Source organism: Salmo salar, chromosome 01, assembly GCF_965601325.2.
Source record: "Salmo salar chromosome 01, fSalSal1, whole genome shotgun sequence".
In the NCBI taxonomy this organism is placed as follows: Eukaryota; Metazoa; Chordata; class Actinopteri; order Salmoniformes; family Salmonidae; genus Salmo; species Salmo salar.
In genome coordinates, this window is record NC_138291.1 from 89,897,135 (window position 1) to 89,914,770 (window position 17,636).

At 41.7% G+C, this 17,636-nt stretch overlaps 3 protein-coding genes across 8 annotated transcripts; 2 read left to right on the top strand and 1 right to left on the bottom strand.

Moving 5' to 3' along the window:
• Positions 1-685: 685 nt before the first annotated feature.
• maffl (v-maf musculoaponeurotic fibrosarcoma oncogene-like) lies at positions 686-8,089 on the bottom strand. Its single transcript, NM_001139612.1, is given in 3 exon segments — positions 686-2,880; positions 3,001-3,087; positions 7,897-8,089. Coding segments are annotated over 2 exon segments (477 nt in total). The 5' UTR covers positions 3,034-3,087; positions 7,897-8,089; the 3' UTR covers positions 686-2,436.
• A 579-nt stretch (positions 8,090-8,668) lies between these two features.
• On the top strand, positions 8,669-11,318 carry LOC106609527 (mitochondrial import receptor subunit TOM22 homolog). Its single transcript, XM_014208449.3, has 4 exons — positions 8,669-8,971; positions 9,473-9,591; positions 9,698-9,815; positions 10,127-11,318. Exons 1-4 carry the CDS (start codon positions 8,882-8,884, stop codon positions 10,199-10,201), a joined length of 402 nt encoding a protein of 133 aa, XP_014063924.1. The 5' UTR covers positions 8,669-8,881; the 3' UTR covers positions 10,202-11,318.
• A 248-nt stretch (positions 11,319-11,566) lies between these two features.
• LOC106609504 (meiotic recombination protein DMC1/LIM15 homolog) lies at positions 11,567-17,544 on the top strand. 6 transcript variants are annotated; one of them, XM_014208406.3, is made up of 11 exons: positions 11,567-11,987; positions 15,149-15,231; positions 15,326-15,378; positions 15,542-15,583; positions 15,717-15,789; positions 15,979-16,070; positions 16,360-16,433; positions 16,635-16,749; positions 16,923-16,983; positions 17,113-17,229; positions 17,358-17,544. In XM_014208406.3, exons 1-11 carry the CDS (start codon positions 11,931-11,933, stop codon positions 17,389-17,391), a joined length of 801 nt encoding a protein of 266 aa, XP_014063881.1. In that variant the 5' UTR covers positions 11,567-11,930; the 3' UTR covers positions 17,392-17,544. The 6 variants fall into 6 exon arrangements, with proteins under 6 accessions (XP_014063881.1, XP_014063891.1, XP_014063872.1 ...); XM_014208416.3 differs by having other exon boundaries at positions 15,326-15,342; positions 17,386-17,544; XM_014208397.3 differs by having other exon boundaries at positions 11,568-11,987; positions 17,386-17,544.
• The last annotated feature ends 92 nt before the right edge of the window (positions 17,545-17,636 follow it).

The window sequence follows — 17,636 nt, forward strand, 5'->3', positions numbered from 1 at the left end:
TTAGGCATGGGTCCGAAGATCCTCAAAAGGTTCTACAGCTGCACCATCGAGAGCATCCTGACGGGTTGCATCACTGCCTGGTATGCAATTGCTCGGCCTCTGACCGCAAGGCCCTACAGAGGGTAGTGCGTACAGCCCAGTACATCACTGGGGCCAAGCTTCCTGACATCCAGGACCTCTATACCAGGTGGTGTCAGAGGAAGGCCCCAAACATGGTCAAAGACTCCAGCCACCCAAGTCATAGACTGTTCTCTCTGCTACCGCACGGCAAGTGGTACCGGAGCACCAAGTCTTGGTCCAAGAGGCTTCTAAACAGCTTCTACCCCCATGCCATAGGACTCCTGAACATCTAATCAAATGGCTACCCAGACTATTCGCATTGCCCCCCCACACACTTTTACACTGCTGCCACTCTTATCTATGCAGTCACTTTAATAACTCTACCTACACATTACCTCAACTAACCGGTGCCCCCGCACACGGACTCTGTACCAGTACCCCCTGTACATAGCCTCACTATTTATATTTACTACTGCTCTTTAATTATTTGTTACTTTTATTAAAAAAACATTTTTATAGATATTTTCTTAAAACTGCACTGTTGGTTAAGGGCTTGTAAGTAAGCATTTCACTGTAAGGTCTACACCTGATGTATTTGATTTATATAAATAATCACAACATTGTATTCACAATATATACAACATTTATTTCAGTTATTAATATATAAAATAGACAATGTACTTAATTTTCACCATAGAAAAAATACATGTAATAAATACAGACCATTTTAGTTTTGCTGTACAAAACATCCAGCACAATTTGACATTAATAATCTTATATGAGACAGAGGATAAATGCTATGCAACATTGATATTGAGAAGATAGCTAAGTATATCTTAAGGGAGTATTAATCAACACAATATAATGCGTCATATTATTGACAGTTTCAATTTATATTGTCATTCATTTCTGAATGTCAAATCAAACTGTCTAGTGGAGTCAGCAGGGGTTTATTGATAAATAATGGATGTTACAAGGCTTTCAGGTGAATTAAGCACCACCTTATCTGTCCTCTCTCTCTTTGACCTCCTCATTCACCTCCCAAATCCTCTCTACCACCACCACATCTTTTCTTCCTATCCAGCTCTTTTTCCTCTCATCTTCTTCTTCTACCATTCTTTTCCTTCGTTCTTTCTCCTTACAGTGTTTGTCTCCCTTTCGAGCCATTTCAGAAAACAAAACGTAAAATAATAATTATCATAAATAACAATACGTATCATCGCAATCACCTTGGTACTTTATAGAAAAATAGTATCCCTACAACAAGCCACTCGACTCACTATGAAATTAGTACAAATATGGTGTACACACATACTAAAATCATCTTACAGCAACATGACCGTCTGCTTTTAGCATATCTAAAACAGCTCATTACAAGTTAAACATTACAAAAATAATCGTCACACTCCATACAACAATTAGACTTGAGAATTTCCCCAAACTAGTCATATCCAGGTATTTGAAACATACATTACATCACAGCACTCATTAGCTTTGTAATATCTATCCTTTAAATACACATAAAATAGAATACCTCTGAATAAACGTTTGCTAAAACATTTGTCTCTTGTATAAACATTATAAAATAACAAAGGAATGCATCAATAGATTTTTGCATTGACATAGCATTCTACGAGATGTTGATTATTCAACTGTTTCCAGCAATGACCAACTTCTGCAAGTTGGGGAATCTAGAGACAAGCAAAGGATGTTTTTTATAGCAAACAAAAATGTGCACTGTGGTACAGTTGAAAACACCCATGTAACCACTACACACGGCAGCACAGTGAAGCACAATAGTATCGACACACTAGAAGTACAGAGGAACAACACTCCCAAGACGTGTACAGATGTCAATAGTGATGCCATTTAAAAAGTCAAAGCATTAGAAGAAGCGGTGGAAGAGTCTGATTAACCCAGACATTGTGTAGCAGGGCTGGATGCCATGCCAGAAGGCAGAGAGCTAGCTGGCTCGGCCTGTTGAGTAGCAGTTACAGAGAGCACCAGCAGCAAGACTGGCTTTGTCCACGGATGGTGTCTGTGTCCCTGTTTTGCACGTCTGTCGTGCTTTAGTTGGATTCGTCAACCGTCGTGTTTCCTTAAGTCCATGCCTGTCTGAGTGTGTGTTGGCTAGGTTTAGAGACTATTTGTCACTGCCTGTGAACACCGTATGTCTGTGTGTGTGTGTGTGTCATCCGAAGCGCATGAGCTTCATAAGTGCCTATTTGTCCAATTCCTCCAATCCTCCTGCTCTCTCCAAGCGTGCATGTGTCTACCTGTGTGTGTGTGTGTGTGTGTGATATATATGAGAGCCTGTGTGTGTATATGAGAGGGCATGTACAAGCATTTGTCCGTCCCCAGCCCGGTCGGTTCCTCCTAGGACCCCCCCTGCTCTCTCTGGACGTGGGCCTGTGGCGGGGTCTTCACTATGGTAATGACAGAGGCTGTGTTGAGGCGTGGGGCTGTAGCCAGGAGGTTGCCCCCTCCAGACTCTAACCCACGGGCAAACCTCTGCAGGGCAGCCAGCCTGGCACCTAGGCCCTCCAGCTCTCTCCTCATCCCTGCGTTCTCCACCCCCAGCCTCTCCACCTCCCTCTGGAGCTCCTTCTTCTGCTGCTCCAGGGCCTCGCGCTGGGACACGCGCTTCACCCGGCAACTGGCAGCGTAGCCGCGGTTCTTCAGAGTGCGCCGGCGCTGCTTGAGCTTCTGGACCTCCTCGCGGGACAGACCCCGCAGGTGCAAGTTGAGCTCCCGTACAGACAGGGACATGAGCTCGCTGTCCGACAACACGGGAACGTTCTCACCACACTCCCGCTTTACCTGGAGAGGGATGGAGAGTTTTATAATTTTATTTTAGAGAAAGTGCTGTGACGTGCGTGTAAAATGCACTTTAAAATTGAATGAACTCCAAACGTTATCATAAATGTATTCTAATTCTACCTTCAGGGCTTTGCTGCTTCTTTCTGACGACATGATATGGCTTTATCCTGTGTCTCCGACACCAATAAACACAGATTTATAGACGGTCTACAAGAGAGAGTGAGGGAAAGGACATGATTACATTTGAAGCATTTGAGAGACATTAATCTAATGAAGTTCATGTGTTACCCTATACACACACACACACACTACTCAGTGTAGTAGGATATAAAGCCATTCCATCTTGGACTGAAGACCTTCCCTTGAAAAGAAAAAACATCCACCACACTTCTGCAGTCTATCATTCAAATGTCTAAGTGGGAGTAAAGTGAGGTTTTGAAAGTTTAAGATTTCTCCCCTGACTGGAATAGTGAAGGGAAGTTAAGTCTATCATGTGCCCATTCCACATTGCTCAAATCAGGTGTTCCCCTCAAACACAAGTAACCACTTCCTAACAATCACAGCAGAACTGAACTAATATGAATACAGTTATAACCTAACAGATTGGGCATATTGTGCATTTCCAAATGCTCAAACTATGGGGGCTGGGTTCAGTGGCGGTCGGTGCCGTTGAAGATGGGGTCGTGCTTTTTTTATGAGCATGGCCTTATTTCTATTACAGCATACTGTCATTCATATTCCATTCACCCAGCTCTATGTAAGAGTGATAGGTTCAGGCTACTACATGATACTCAAATGTTCCCTGTACCCATGAGGTTGCTACAACCTAGTCTATGAATGAAAGTTTACAACGTAGGTGCACAGGTCATTAGAATTGTGAGTAATCAAGGTGACAGACTGTGACACATTCAATAAACGCCTTGCACACTCATGCCTGCATCTAGCTGATCTAGGGTGTAATCATTAGTCCAACAGTTGCAAACGTGAATTTCTATTTGACAAATTAATCTATTTTAATACCTGTTATGTTCACTTCAGTCCAACTTTTTTACCAGAATCAGCAGAATGAAGACACGATAACACGCAAACAGAGTTCCCTTTCATAGCAGCCACATATACAACGAGCAATGGGATCATGCTGTTTTTATATCAAATCAAATTATATTTGTCACATACACGTTTAGCAGATGTTAAGGGTGTAGCAAAATGCTTGTGTTTCTAGCTCCAACAGTGCAGTAATATCTAACAATTAACAACAATACACACAAGCTAAAAAAGTACAAGAATGGAATTTAGGAATAATTCAATATTAGGATGAGCAATGTTGGAGTGGCATAGACTAAAATACAGTATAATAGAATACAGTTTATACATGAGATGAGTAAAGCAAAAATATGTAAACATTAACGTGACTAGTGTTCCATTAGTAAGTGGCCAGTGATTTCAAGTCTATGTATATGGGGCAGCAGCCTCTAAGGTGCAAGGTTACGTAACTGGGTGGAAGCCACCTAGTGATGGCTATTTAACAGTCGGATGGCCTTGAGATGGACAGAGAGAAGCTGTTTTTCAGTCTCAGCTTTGATGCACCTGTAGCAGGAAGAACAGGCAGTCGCTCAGGTGGTTGTTGTTCTTGATGATCTTTTTGGCCTTCCTGTGATGTCGGGTGCTGTAGGTGTCCTGGAGGGCAGGTAGTTTGGCCCTGGTGACGAGGTGTGCAGACCGCACTACCCTCTGGAGAGCCCTGCGGTTGCGGGCGGTGCAGTTTCTGTACCAGGCGGTGATACAGTCCGACAGGACTCAATTGTGCATCTGTAAAACTTTGTGAAGGTTCTAGATGCCAAGACAAATTTATTCAGGCTCCTGAGGTTGAAGAGGCGCTGTTGCGCCTTCTTCACCACACTGTCTGTGTGGGTGGACCATTTCAGGTCATCAGTGATGTGTACACCAAGGAACTTGAAGCTTTCCACCTGCTCCACAGCGGTCCCGTCGATGTGGACAGAGGCGTGCTCCCTCTGCTGTTTCCTGAATTCCACGATCAGCTCCTTTGTTTTGTCGACATTGAGTTAGAGGTTTTTTCCTGGCACCACACTCCCAGGGCCCTCACCTCTCTGTAGGCTGTCTCGGCATTGTTGGTAATCAGGCCTACTACTGTTGTCGTCTGCAAACTTGATGATTGAGTTGGAAGCGTGTGTGGCCACGCAGTCATGAGTAAACATGGAGTACAGGAGGGGGCTGAGCACACACCCTTGTGGGGCCCCTGTGTTGAGGACCCTGTGTTGAGGATCAGCGGAGTGGAGGTGTTGTTTCCTACCTTCACCACCTGGGGGCGCCTGTCAGGAAGTCCAGGACCCAGTTTCACAAGGCGGGGTTCAGACCCAGGGCCCCAAGCTTAATGAGGGTACTATGATGTTGAATGTTGAGCTACAGTCAATGAACAGCATTCTTATATAGGTATTCCTCTTGTCCAGGTGGGATAGGGCAGTGTGCAGTGCGATGGCGATTGCATCACCTGTGGATCTATTGGGGGCAGTAAGCAAATTGAAGTGGGTCTAGGGTGTCAGGTATGGTAGAGGTGATATGATTTTTAACTAGCCTCTCAAAGCACTTCATGATGACATAAGTGAGTTCTACGGGGCAATAGTTCAGTTACCTTTGCTTTCTTAGGTACAGCAACAAAGGTGGACATCTTGAAGTGGGGACAGCAGACTGGGATAGGGAGAGATTGAATATGTCCATAAACACTCCAGCCAGCTGGTCTGCGCATGCTCTGAGGACACGGCTAGGGATGCCGTCTGGGCCGGCAGCCTAGCGAGGCATAACACGCGAAAATGTCTTACTCGCGTCGGCCATGGAAAAAGGAGAGCCCAGTCCTTGGTTGCGAGCCACGTCGGTGGCACTGTGTTCTCCTCAAAATGGGCGAAGAGGGTGTTTAGCTTGTCCGGAAGCAAGACGTCAGTGTCCGCGATGTGGCTGGTTTCCCTTTGTAGTCTTGCAACTATCTACGTGCTCTCCTCTTCTCACCTTTTCCCTTCGCTTGTGGACTTCATTGCACATCAGCTGTCTATGGCCAGGCACAAAAACCTTTCCAAGCCAAACCTTCATACCATGACCGCTAACCGCTACACACTGCCAACATCGTTGTCACGCCATTGTCAACATAGCTACTAGAACTGACGCGTAAGTAAACCCGCTTTAATCATGCAGTACAGTGCAGTCAGAAAGCAGTTCAGCAGTTACACCGGCAGGCCCCGGTGACAATAAAATGAAACCAAAAGCTTACCTTGACTTGGAAGAGTTCCAGTATTTGATAGCCAGCTAGCTAACATTGCATCCCTCTCTTTTTGAGCTGGGTGTTTGTGTAGGCTAAAACTAGCGAGCTTTAAAATTAAAAAAAATACAACCTCACTTCTTAATTTGGAAGAAATGAATTTGTTCAACTATTGGTTTCTCTATCTTTCAGTCAACTACTCACCACATTTTATGCACTGCAGTGCTAGCTAGCTGTAGCTTTCAGTACTAGATTAATTCTCTGATCTTTTGATTGGGTGGACAACATGCTAGTTCATGCTGCAAGAGCTCTGATCAGTTTGGAAGTTGTCATAATTACTGTGTAAGTCTATGGAAGGGGTTGAGAACCATGAGCCTTCTAGGTTGTGTTGAAGTCAATGTACCCAGAGGACAAAGGAAGATAGCTGTCTTCCAGCTACACCATGGTGCTACCCTAGTGCTGCTGAGGTTACTGTAGACCTTCAATGCAAAACAGTGTGTTTTAAGCAATTATTTGGTGACGTGAATATATTTAGTATAGTTTTATCTAAAAAAGGTTAACTTTAATGTTTCCTTTATTTTCACGAAATTCACTGAGGATGATGGTCTTGCCCTTCCTCCTCTAAGGAGCCTCCACTGGCTGGGTTTGGACTCTTCCATGTGAAACTTGGTATTTGGAGGATCTCTTTTACATTTTAATATTTTATCTATTCTGGACAAGTGGCAGCTATGTTTTGAGTGTTATTTTAGAAGTTATTCTTGTGTTTGATGTGGGTTATCACAATCATTAACAATAAAATCCACTTTCCCCAATTAGGATAAGGAACGAGATCACAACAAGAACTGGCTAGATGTAAAATAGAATGATGACTCAGCTCTAACATTGACGTCTAGACTGGATTATAATTATTGTTCTAAATAAAGGCTCTGGTGAGTTTATGGTGGATCCTTGACCTTACTGTTTCCCGAAATGCGTGGGAAGTGACCTTACACTCAAAAACGTCTGTCCTACCACGAGGCGCCGTTGTAAACCGATGTGACCATTTCATAAAGTCATAGTGATTCAGCAATAAGCTGCCCACCGCTAGTTTCTAACGGGCGACTACACTCTCTCGTACATGTATTGTGTCAATAAAACCTCACTAAATATTGAACGATACCCGTCTCCTAAATTCTACATTTAAAGCAGTATTTTGTGCCCAATAGTGTTATAACACAATACAGTTAACGTTATGACGTTAGTTGTAACGTATAATCCAATTAGCCGAGAAGCAGAAACACAACGCTATATTTACCTTTCAAATTATATTGATGTTTCATAAGCTAACTTTCATTATTAACAGATTCACATTTAAGATTTGTGCCCATGTAAACATTTAATTCTCAATAGAAATCCACCAATTTCCTTAAACTGGAAGGGAGCTGGCTCAATGCGATAGTAAACACACGGCCATCGCAACTGCGCAGGTCGCCATCCATTTTTTTTTTAGCAACGATTAAATAGCTCCTTTTAATCTTTAAAATGAGAACCTATACAATGTTATACAAAACACTACATATCGAGAACAATACCCGACATGCATCTAAGATATGTAAATAATGAATATGTGGTCGTATCATTGTTACCAAATTGTAGCAATTTTGCAAGGCTAGCTAAACAACACGCTAGTAGCATTAGCCAACAACACGGATTAGCCAATGCTAGCTAGATGGCTGGCTAACTCGAAAAGCAAACAGCTGCCTACTTACTTGTCCTTAGCTATGTCGTTGGAGAGTAGCAACTGCCAGTCTTTGAGAAGTCGACACAATTGTATAAATAAATGTTTAAAAACACGGAGAAAAGTCAAATACTGTGTTCAGTCGAAGTGAGATAAGCGACAAAATGTCAGTCCGCCTTTTCCCGGAGTTACTCTGTTCGTTGGGGTTAGATTCTTTCATTCACAAAAAACACAGTAACAATGACGTGAGCTCGAAGGAATGAGGGTGGATCCCGCCCGCCCCCACAGCGTACGAGCTGTAAGCAAAGGATCGGGATGTAAACAATAAGGAATCCATGAGTCTCAAACTTTTCCATGATGATGACCTGCGTCTCCTTTCATATTCTTATTGATTTTGACAGGCGATGTAGGGAAAAGGAAAATAGATTAGGAAAAAATGACATTCCAAATATATAGTCAGCTGCACACCTAGTGAATGTAGGTGACAATGACTTTCATGTTTATATAAAGGTGAAAAAAAAGCAACAGCCCTGAAATTACAATTATACTTATATTGTAGAAAGGGAGAGTCTGACTCCTTGCTCCAATACATTGCATTTTGAAATCACAAATGTTGAGGCTCTCCTTATAGTGGATTACTAGCCAAAGATCAGCATGCACCATACATAAATACTATAAAGGGTATCTTAATATTAAACCCAATTAAAAAAATTACAGTTGTTTTGTTGAATCATTAAACACTATAAGACATCTCCTACGACAGAGGGCGCCATTTATTTTAGAGTCAGGCAACTGACAAATTTTCCCGTCATCCAACGCACATGTAGCTTACCCGAGTGACCTCAGATTGTCGCAGGACCAATGCACGCCTCTTCTGTCCAACATTTATGCAAGCCGGGGCAAAAGCAATAATTAAACGATAAAACATTCAATTACTGATTCACCTTTCCACCGATTGAGGTACATTTTGAGTTGCTAATCACACCGGCTGGTAAGAGGCGCGAGAACAGTTTCCCATGGCTGGAATCGAAGAGCTATCACCGGCTGTGGGCCCAGTCGATACCCGGCCCCCAGAAGGCGAGATCGACGAAGATGAAGATGAGGAGGTATTGATGAATGGCAACTTGACACATGTCACCCCGTAACTGTCATGAACGATCATACATACAATTTCATTTGAATGGCTATGCCTATTTAGCTAGTTACATCTGAGGGTTAGTCGTTATGCTAGTAATTGCTCACCGGTGTTAGCATGGTAGCTAGCTAGCGAACTATCACGTGCACAACTAGGATAGCTGTTTTACATGTAACGTTACCTGTACTGTAATTGGCTGTACTTTAAATGTAACTCCATAAACAAATCGAAACAAGATAACTAAGCCAGAAGTCCCATGGTGGGGGCACATACATTGTAGGAATTGTCTAAAACTGTAATGTGTCATTCAGTAATCTGAAGGTTTTCAATACTAGTTAGTACCTCAACAGAGCTGGTTACATTTTGGACTTGAAAATCCTTAATTAATGTAGTTACTATATACCTCCATTCTCCGTTGGGTCTAAAATAAGCATGTTATCAGTTTTGTAGTAACTTGTCTCCCTCCCCTCAGCTGGATGAGACTTTTATTGAGAGGCTGTGGGGTTTGACTGAGATGTTCCCTGATACACTGCGTTCTGCGGCTGAGGTGACCATATCAAGCTCAGTCACGATGGCCAAGAAGCTGTACAGGTGAGCGTTCTCCTGAAAACTACAGTAGAGAGGTTATCTCATCATGTCTGTTTGTTATTTAACCCCCACCTTTCCCTCTCATCTCATGTCGCAATGTCTCTTCCAGTTTCTCCCGCGCTGCCCTGTGGGTGGGCACTACCTCGTTCATGATCCTGGTTCTTCCGGTGGTGTTTGAGACTGAGAGACTACAGCTGGAGCAGCAGCAGCTACAGCAGCAGAGACAGGTACTGTACTATCCCACTGAGAGACCATCTTCAGTTCCAAATACACCACTAGCCCCTACCACTATGTCCTAGCTAGGCTCTTGTTCTTCTGAAATTAAAGCAATATGCCTAAAAGTATTAGCATTTCAGACAGTAAGGTGGATATATAATCATATAGCCTATACCTATCCTATACTTTTCAATCTATGTGAAAAGCCTTTGTGGCTTTGATTTGGAATTGGGTAAATCATTATTTCGTTATGTCATTAGAATCTGCGGTGTTGTCAATTAATAAATGACTAATGTTTTTGTAATGCCCCTTCCTTGTGTAGATCCTGTTGGGACCCAACGCAGGGATGTCAGGTGGGATGCCAGGGATGATGCCTCCCGCTCCAGTGAAAATGTGATGAAGATGTCACTCAAACAGCCTTAGAGCTTTAACCAACGAGGGGAAAGGGGAGGCTCGGAAGGAGAGAGAGAGACAAAGAAGAGGGAGGAAGAGAATACAAAGCTGCATCTGGTCAGCACACATGCTCATTCCAACATCCAGGATTGGTCATTTAAGGAGGTTAGAGGAGGAGGATGATGATGTCACGTCCTGGGTGTTGCAATAATGAACGTCCCTCTCGCTGTCTCTCTTACTCAACATCCTGCAGAGACTGACTTCTGAGCACTGTCCTTTTAATTCATTTCTTTTTTTATATGTATAGCGATATAAATATGTATGTGTTCCACAGAGTTTGGACCAGGTAGATAATTGAAGAAATTGGGATATTAGTGCGGTTATAAGAGGTTACCAAGAGTGTGTGTGGTCTGAAGAACAATGTTTTAATGTGGGTGTGTAGCTACATTTGGCCTCAACTATTGTTACCTGCTTGGTTTGGGAAAATCATGGTAGACTAGACATGACTGTCATCATAGATATGTCATATTCACAGTCACAGCTGGTCATTGAGATCTATCGTGTCTGCTGATTTTCGTTGTACCTCTACATCAAGAACAGGCTTACACTAGAGAAGCCAGGTAAGGTGACCATGCCCATTGAGTTGGTGACTTCTTGGAATATGCATCTACTCAGATGCAACAAACGCCAGCAGGCCACAAGACTCTGCAAAGACTAAGCCATAGATAGGGTATTATAGTGTTCTTTGTTGTGAGTGTTAAAATTCCCATTGAACAACTGCACAGGGATACCCAATTGAAAAAGTGTTCGTGATCAGAGAATGTCACGTGTTGCTTGAGACTTGATTTCATTTGGGCATTAAAGCCAATCTATCACAAAATATGCATCACAAAAAGTATATTTTGTTAAGATTCAAACAGCAGTTTCCCTACATACAGTATAAATCTGTAAATATATTATGTCAATGTACACATAGTCCTGTCAAGCCTGAGAGAATGTCAGTTACTTTTCTCTGTTATCACTCCCTATGGAATGTATGGTCTCTTACCTCAGCTTCCAGAGCTAATTCTACGTCTGTGTTTTCGACATGATTGCAGGAATAAAAACACCAACGAAATGGACATTAACGTGTGCTGCTTTGCCTCCTTTACAGTTAACTTGTTTCAAATGATTTACATGTACCTGACTTTCCTCTGAGACATTACATTTGTATACTGTAGTAAAGTACAGGTATCTTAGAGATAAATACTAGAAATTGACTTTGTAACTTGCATCAAGATCAATCACTCACGCATACAATTTGACAGTTTACTTGATTGTTGCTGATGAGAGCATCTCGCGAGTGTAACACTTTTGATTGACAGTTCTCAACTTTCAAACACGAGCGTGATAAAGGACTTCTGTTAAACTTTCCCGCCACCTGAATAATAAATCTCAGGTGGCAAGTAATTTTTCATATTGATAAGCTGAAGGTCATCATCATTAGCTTTGCAACATTTTATATACACTTTCTATTTTTACAGGGCTGTCAAGTCAGTGAAGGAAGCGACCTAATTCTGTCGTTCTGTCAAATCTTTCAGGAGCAATAGCTTACGTTGGCTAGCTAACTAACTTATCGCTTGCTAATATTTTCTGACATAAGATATTTAAGTTTTTCCCCATTTATTAACTAGTAGCCTATAGCCAGCTAGAAACAAAAACGATATATACTTCAAGACATTGCGCCTATCAATATGAAAGCCGCTGAGGATCAAGTTGTGGAGGATGAGGCCGGACACCAAGATGATGAGGTAACGTTAACTTGGCTAGCTAGCTAACTCTTTTAACACATTCAACCCAGAGGCGTAACATAGCGAGACTTGAGAAACAGGCCAAGTTTAAGGTTTGAGAAGGGAACAATTCTTTCTTAATTTTCTCGACATCTAAAGGCACAACGTAAATTCGTGACAAACTGACACGTTTTCATTTTCGTCAAAAACAACATGTCGAAGGAGTGCCTTTGATTTTGACAGCCTGCACATACCCAGTTTGACGCGAGAAGACCGTTAGACCCGATGACGTGTTTCACTCTGTCGCTTATGCTACGTTCACTTTCTTGTCGGAACTAAGAAACTTCGACTAAGAAACTTCGTGTGTATTAATTACAACCAGCAAGTCAGAAATGTCCTAGTTCCGACAAGCACCCGAACGCGGCATTAGCTAGCCAACGTCGCCATGACGTCGCCTACAAGTGGGGATTTCTATTTTAGAAATTGAATTAATAGAACGGACGTCCGCATTTAAAGCAATGATGTCACAATGGGTGGACTGGCGAGTGTACCCATAGGAGCGAATCAGGAATTAAAATCAGGAAATGTACCCATCAATCTGTGATGTGATATTTTGAATCAACTCAACTGACATTACAAAAATTACATTACATTACATTGCATGAGCCACATCAGCTAGCATCATTTGAATTAACATTCTGCATTACCATGGAAATGATTGCATCACAATGGAAATGATTGTCACAATAATAGGCAGCCATTGCCAGTGTACCCATGAGTTTGTCAGCCAAATCGCCAGGGTTAGAGGATCCAAGCCCATTCTATTTCTATGATTTCTTAGAGCTGGCCAGGTTGTAGTTCTAAAACCCGGAAATGAGTGACCTCTGGTTTGTTCAGCCATCCCTAATGGAAGAATGAATTGGAAAATAATAGGCTTTTGTAATAAATGCCCGAAAATAAGATCTGAGGTTAACACAGGCATAAGAGATCTTATACATTTTGTTATATGAGATAAAAGCAGTCAGTTAACATGACCTTTATGAATTATGAAGCCTTTATGTGCTTTATGCATAACCGTGGGAAATAGGAGTGCCGAGGGTGCTGCAGCGCCCCCTGAAAAATCTGAATTTAAAAAAATTATGAATATAAAATATATATTATTTTTTGAAAAATATATTGTTTCACAAAAGTAGTGCACTGGGCCTTTACTAGCATTAGTGGACCATATAGAGGTCTGTAGTGCAGGCAAAAATGTTTTTCAACATCTCAGCTTTGGCAAAAAAGGTAGTTGTATAATGAAGAACAATATCTTGCAGGATTCAATAGTTAGAATTGTAAGAGTTGTTTCCCTGACCCTGTTGCTGCGATTGTCATTCAAATAGGATCCAGAAAGAACAAAACCCTGTCTGTCCTCAAACATTTACATCAAAAGGTGCAAAGTTATGGGCAAAGACACAAAACATCCACATCAAATTACAAATTACAAATTTTTCTTGATCAAATAACATGGAAAACAACAATTTTTTGTGCAGTATTAATTTACCATCCACTTAATGTAAATGTATATTACTGTATTGTACATAGGCTGGTTACCTAGGTTTGTGACTGTAGACTTTCCATCACCATGAAGAAAAACAATGCACAATACAGTAATTGAGTATATTGAGACATCAAGTGGTTTGTGATGATATGATGATGTGGCTAAGTTGGTAGAGCATGGCATTTGCAATGTTAGGGTTGTGGGTTCCATTCCCATGAGGGACCAGTATGAAAATGTATGCACTCACTACAGTAAGTTGCTCTGGATAAGAGCTTCTACCGAAAAGGAATGAATAGACCATTTCAGTTAACACATAGAAATAAGTTGTGTTTGCAAAGTATTTAAAGAAACTAGAAAACATACTGTATATCAAACAAGTATTTTCATATTCCACAAGTATTATCAGATACTACACCGGCTCTAATCGTACTACACTCAGATGCTCGTCGGATGTGGCAGGGCTTGCAAACTATTACAGACTACAAAGGGAAGCACAGCTGAGAGCTGCCCAGTGACACGAGCCTACCAGACGAGCTAAATAACTTCTATGCTTGCTTCGAGGCAAGTAACACTGAAACATGCATGAGAGCATCAGCTGTTCCGGACGACTGTGTGATCACGCTCTCCGCAACCGATGTGAGTAAGACCTTAAAATAGGTCATTTAAACAGGTCAACATTCACAAGGCCGCAGGGCCAGACGGATTACCAGGACGTGTACTCCGAGCATGCACTGACCAACTGGCAAGTCTTCACTGACATTTCCAACCTCTCCCTGTCTGAGTCTGTAATACCAATATGTTTTAAGCAGACCACCATTGAAAGGTTGGTCATGGCTCACATCAACACCATTATCCCAAAAACCCTAAACCCACTCCAATTTGCATACCACCTCTGGCCTGCTCGCCTCCCTACCTCTGAGGAAGCACAGTTCCCGCTCAGCCCAGTCAAAACTGTTCGCTGCTCTGGCACCCCAATGGTGGAACAAGCTCCCTCACGACGCCAGGACAGCGGAGTCAATCACCACCTTCCGGAGACACCTGAAACCCCACCTCTTTAAGGAATACCTGGGATAGGATAAAGTAATCCTTCTAACCCCCCCTTAAAAGATTTAGATGCACTATTGTAAAGTGGTTGTTCCACTGGATATTATAAGGTGAATGCACCAATTTGTAAGTCGCTCTGGATAAGAGCGTCTGCTAAATGACTTAAATGTAAATGTAATACCACCCCAACAGATCCACAGATGATGTAATCTCTATTACACTCCACATTGCCCTTTCACACATGGACAAAAGGAACACCTACAGTTGAAGTCGGAAGTTTACATACACCTTAGCCAAATGCATTTAAACTCAGTTTTTCACAATCCCTGACATTTAATCCTAGTTAAAATTCCCTGTCTTAGGTCAGTTAGGATCACCACTTTATCTTAAGAATGTGAAATGTCAGAATAATAGTAGAGAGAATGATTTATTTCAGCTTTTATTAAAAGGGGACTTTGGTTTTTCATGATTAGTTTTGTTGTCAACAATGTAAAAAAATAAAACATTTATTCAACGTACAATTGTAAGGCAAACTCACAATCCTGTTGCAGCTGGTCGCCTAGTATGTTGAATACATTTTGATTTTATTTTATTTTAGACCAAAGGTTTCCTGACAGCATTTGAATACAGTGCGAAGAGGAAACAATTGTTCTGCGTCACCACTGGAAGCATAGAGTTTGAGTTAAGATTCGCCACATGCTCATATGTTCATAACTTTTCATAGTAATACATTTTCAGTACTCCTATTTTTCTCTTCTGATCCGTCTGTCTTCAGTAAACTACTTGGGGAAGGTATGGAGAGCATGGCAATCACTGAGTCATTTGGAGGTGAGCTCTGTGTGTTCTCCAGTCAAAGATATGATAAATCTCATGCTCATGATGTATAAGACAAGAAGTTAAGGCCCAATGGCTAACATTAACCTGACCTGAGTCAGATATAAAACATGTTTTATTTTTGTCATACTTCCATAGTAAATGTTTTGTCCCTCAGAGTTTCGGACAGGCAAGACCCAGCTCTCTCACACACTCTGTGGTAAGTGAATGGCTGAGGGGTATTTTTGGCAGTCCCAGTTAGGTTGTACTGTCTTGGAAGTCAGGTTTCAGAAATGTTCAGATGTTCTTACATTGGTTCTTGTCATTTAGTCCGTGTCTCTGTTGTTCTCCAGTCACAGCCCAGCTTCCTGGAGAGGATAGCTACACAGGAGGAAAAGTAATCTTCATCGACACAGAGAACACTTTGTATCCTAATTTACCTGAGCTCTAATCTATAAAGTCAGATTTGCATCAGTCTAAAATCACCCGTACCTTTGCAAGTATTTCTGAGGATACAGGGTCATAAGGATCACAGTGTTTTTTTATTCACATGACTCAGCCAATACAGTCTCTTATGAAATCCTATGTTTTCCTTAACCTGATGTGACCCTCTAGTCGTCCAGACAGACTGAAGAACATAGCAGACAGGTTCAACGTGGACCATGATGCTGTGCTGGATAATGTGTTATACGCCCGAGCCTACACCAGTAAGACATCTAACTTACTCATTAAACAGTACCTCTCTATCATTACTGCCTAAACCTGAGAACATATTGTCTGAGGAAAGCTGATTCACAATGTTCGATAGAAATGTTAAGTATACATTTTGAATCTGTTGTTTGTACATTTTTTACTGTATACATTTGAGGATGACTTCTGTGTTTTCTAATGGGTACTTATGACATCAGAGGATAAGGCTTTTGTATGGTTTGGACCTTGCATCTTGGATTTACTGTACTGCACTGTATTATGTACCTAATTAGGTTTCAACTTCAGGTGAACACCAGATGGAGCTGTTGGATTTTGTGGCGGCCAAATTCCACGAGGAGGGAGGCATCTTCAAACTTCTGGTATTAAATGAAAATAAAATATAAACAACATCACCTGTCACATTGTTTTATGTTAGTATTTTTTTCTTAGTGTCAACTTCTATCACTGTACTTATCTTTCGGTAACACTTTAGTTAATGTCGACAGATATAATGCATTATTATGTGTAATAAGCATTTATAATGTCTTGTGTCTCTATGTCTTTCCCATTCCTGCCCTCAGATCATAGACTCCATCATGGCTCTGTTCCGGGTAGATTTCTCTAGCCGAGGGGAGCTGGCAGAGAGACAACAGAAGCTGGCCCAGATGCTCTCTCGTCTGCAGAAGATCTCTGAAGGTCTGGCCACAGCTCTTGCAGATTTTTATGGGAACTATGGAAATAATAGATGTACATCGCAGCAGAATAACTCTGCAGAATCTCTTGACTTTTGCGTAAACCTTGGATTGATGGAGATGGGATATTTTTAGTTTTTTAATATTAATATTATATTCATGTCTTCCTCTCCCTAGAGTACAACGTTGCAGTGTTTGTCACCAATCAGATAACTGCAGACCCTGGAGCTGGGATGTCGTAAGTGACTAACCTGATTTAGGGACTAGGGGTCGGTTTGGAATTGGACGGAAACTCACTCACTTGGCTAAAGTTCTAACAGGTTTTGGCCTGTAATTCTGATCTGAGGGTTTCTCTTGTCTCTGTCAGGTTCCAAGCTGATCCCAAAAAGCCGATTGGAGGGCACATCCTGGCGCATGCGTCCACCACACGAATCAGCTTGAGGAAAGGACATGGAGAGTTGAGAATTGCCAAGATCTTTGACAGGTAATTTGTCTTAAAGTTCACTTACTCAATATATGTTGTTCTCATTATTCCTTAGTAATAAATCATTGTAAAGAAGTGGTCAAATAGGATTTTCTCACCTATAGAGAAAGATCTACCTCCTCTCATAGATTCATTATTTTCCATGGTCTCCTGCAGTCCTGATATGCCTGAGAACGAGGCCACTTTCACCATCACTCCAGGGGGAATTGCTGATGCCAAAGAGTGAAAGACCTTCATGGACTGTTTATCTGTACTATTTAATGTTAGAATTTTTTGTTGTTGAGTTTAGTAAAATAAAGGATGTGTATACTCTGATTAGTATACTGTTATTAATGTTAATATTGACCAGTTTACTGAGTGGAGATAGACAGCTTTACGTTCAACCCCACCTTCCAGAATGCATTGTT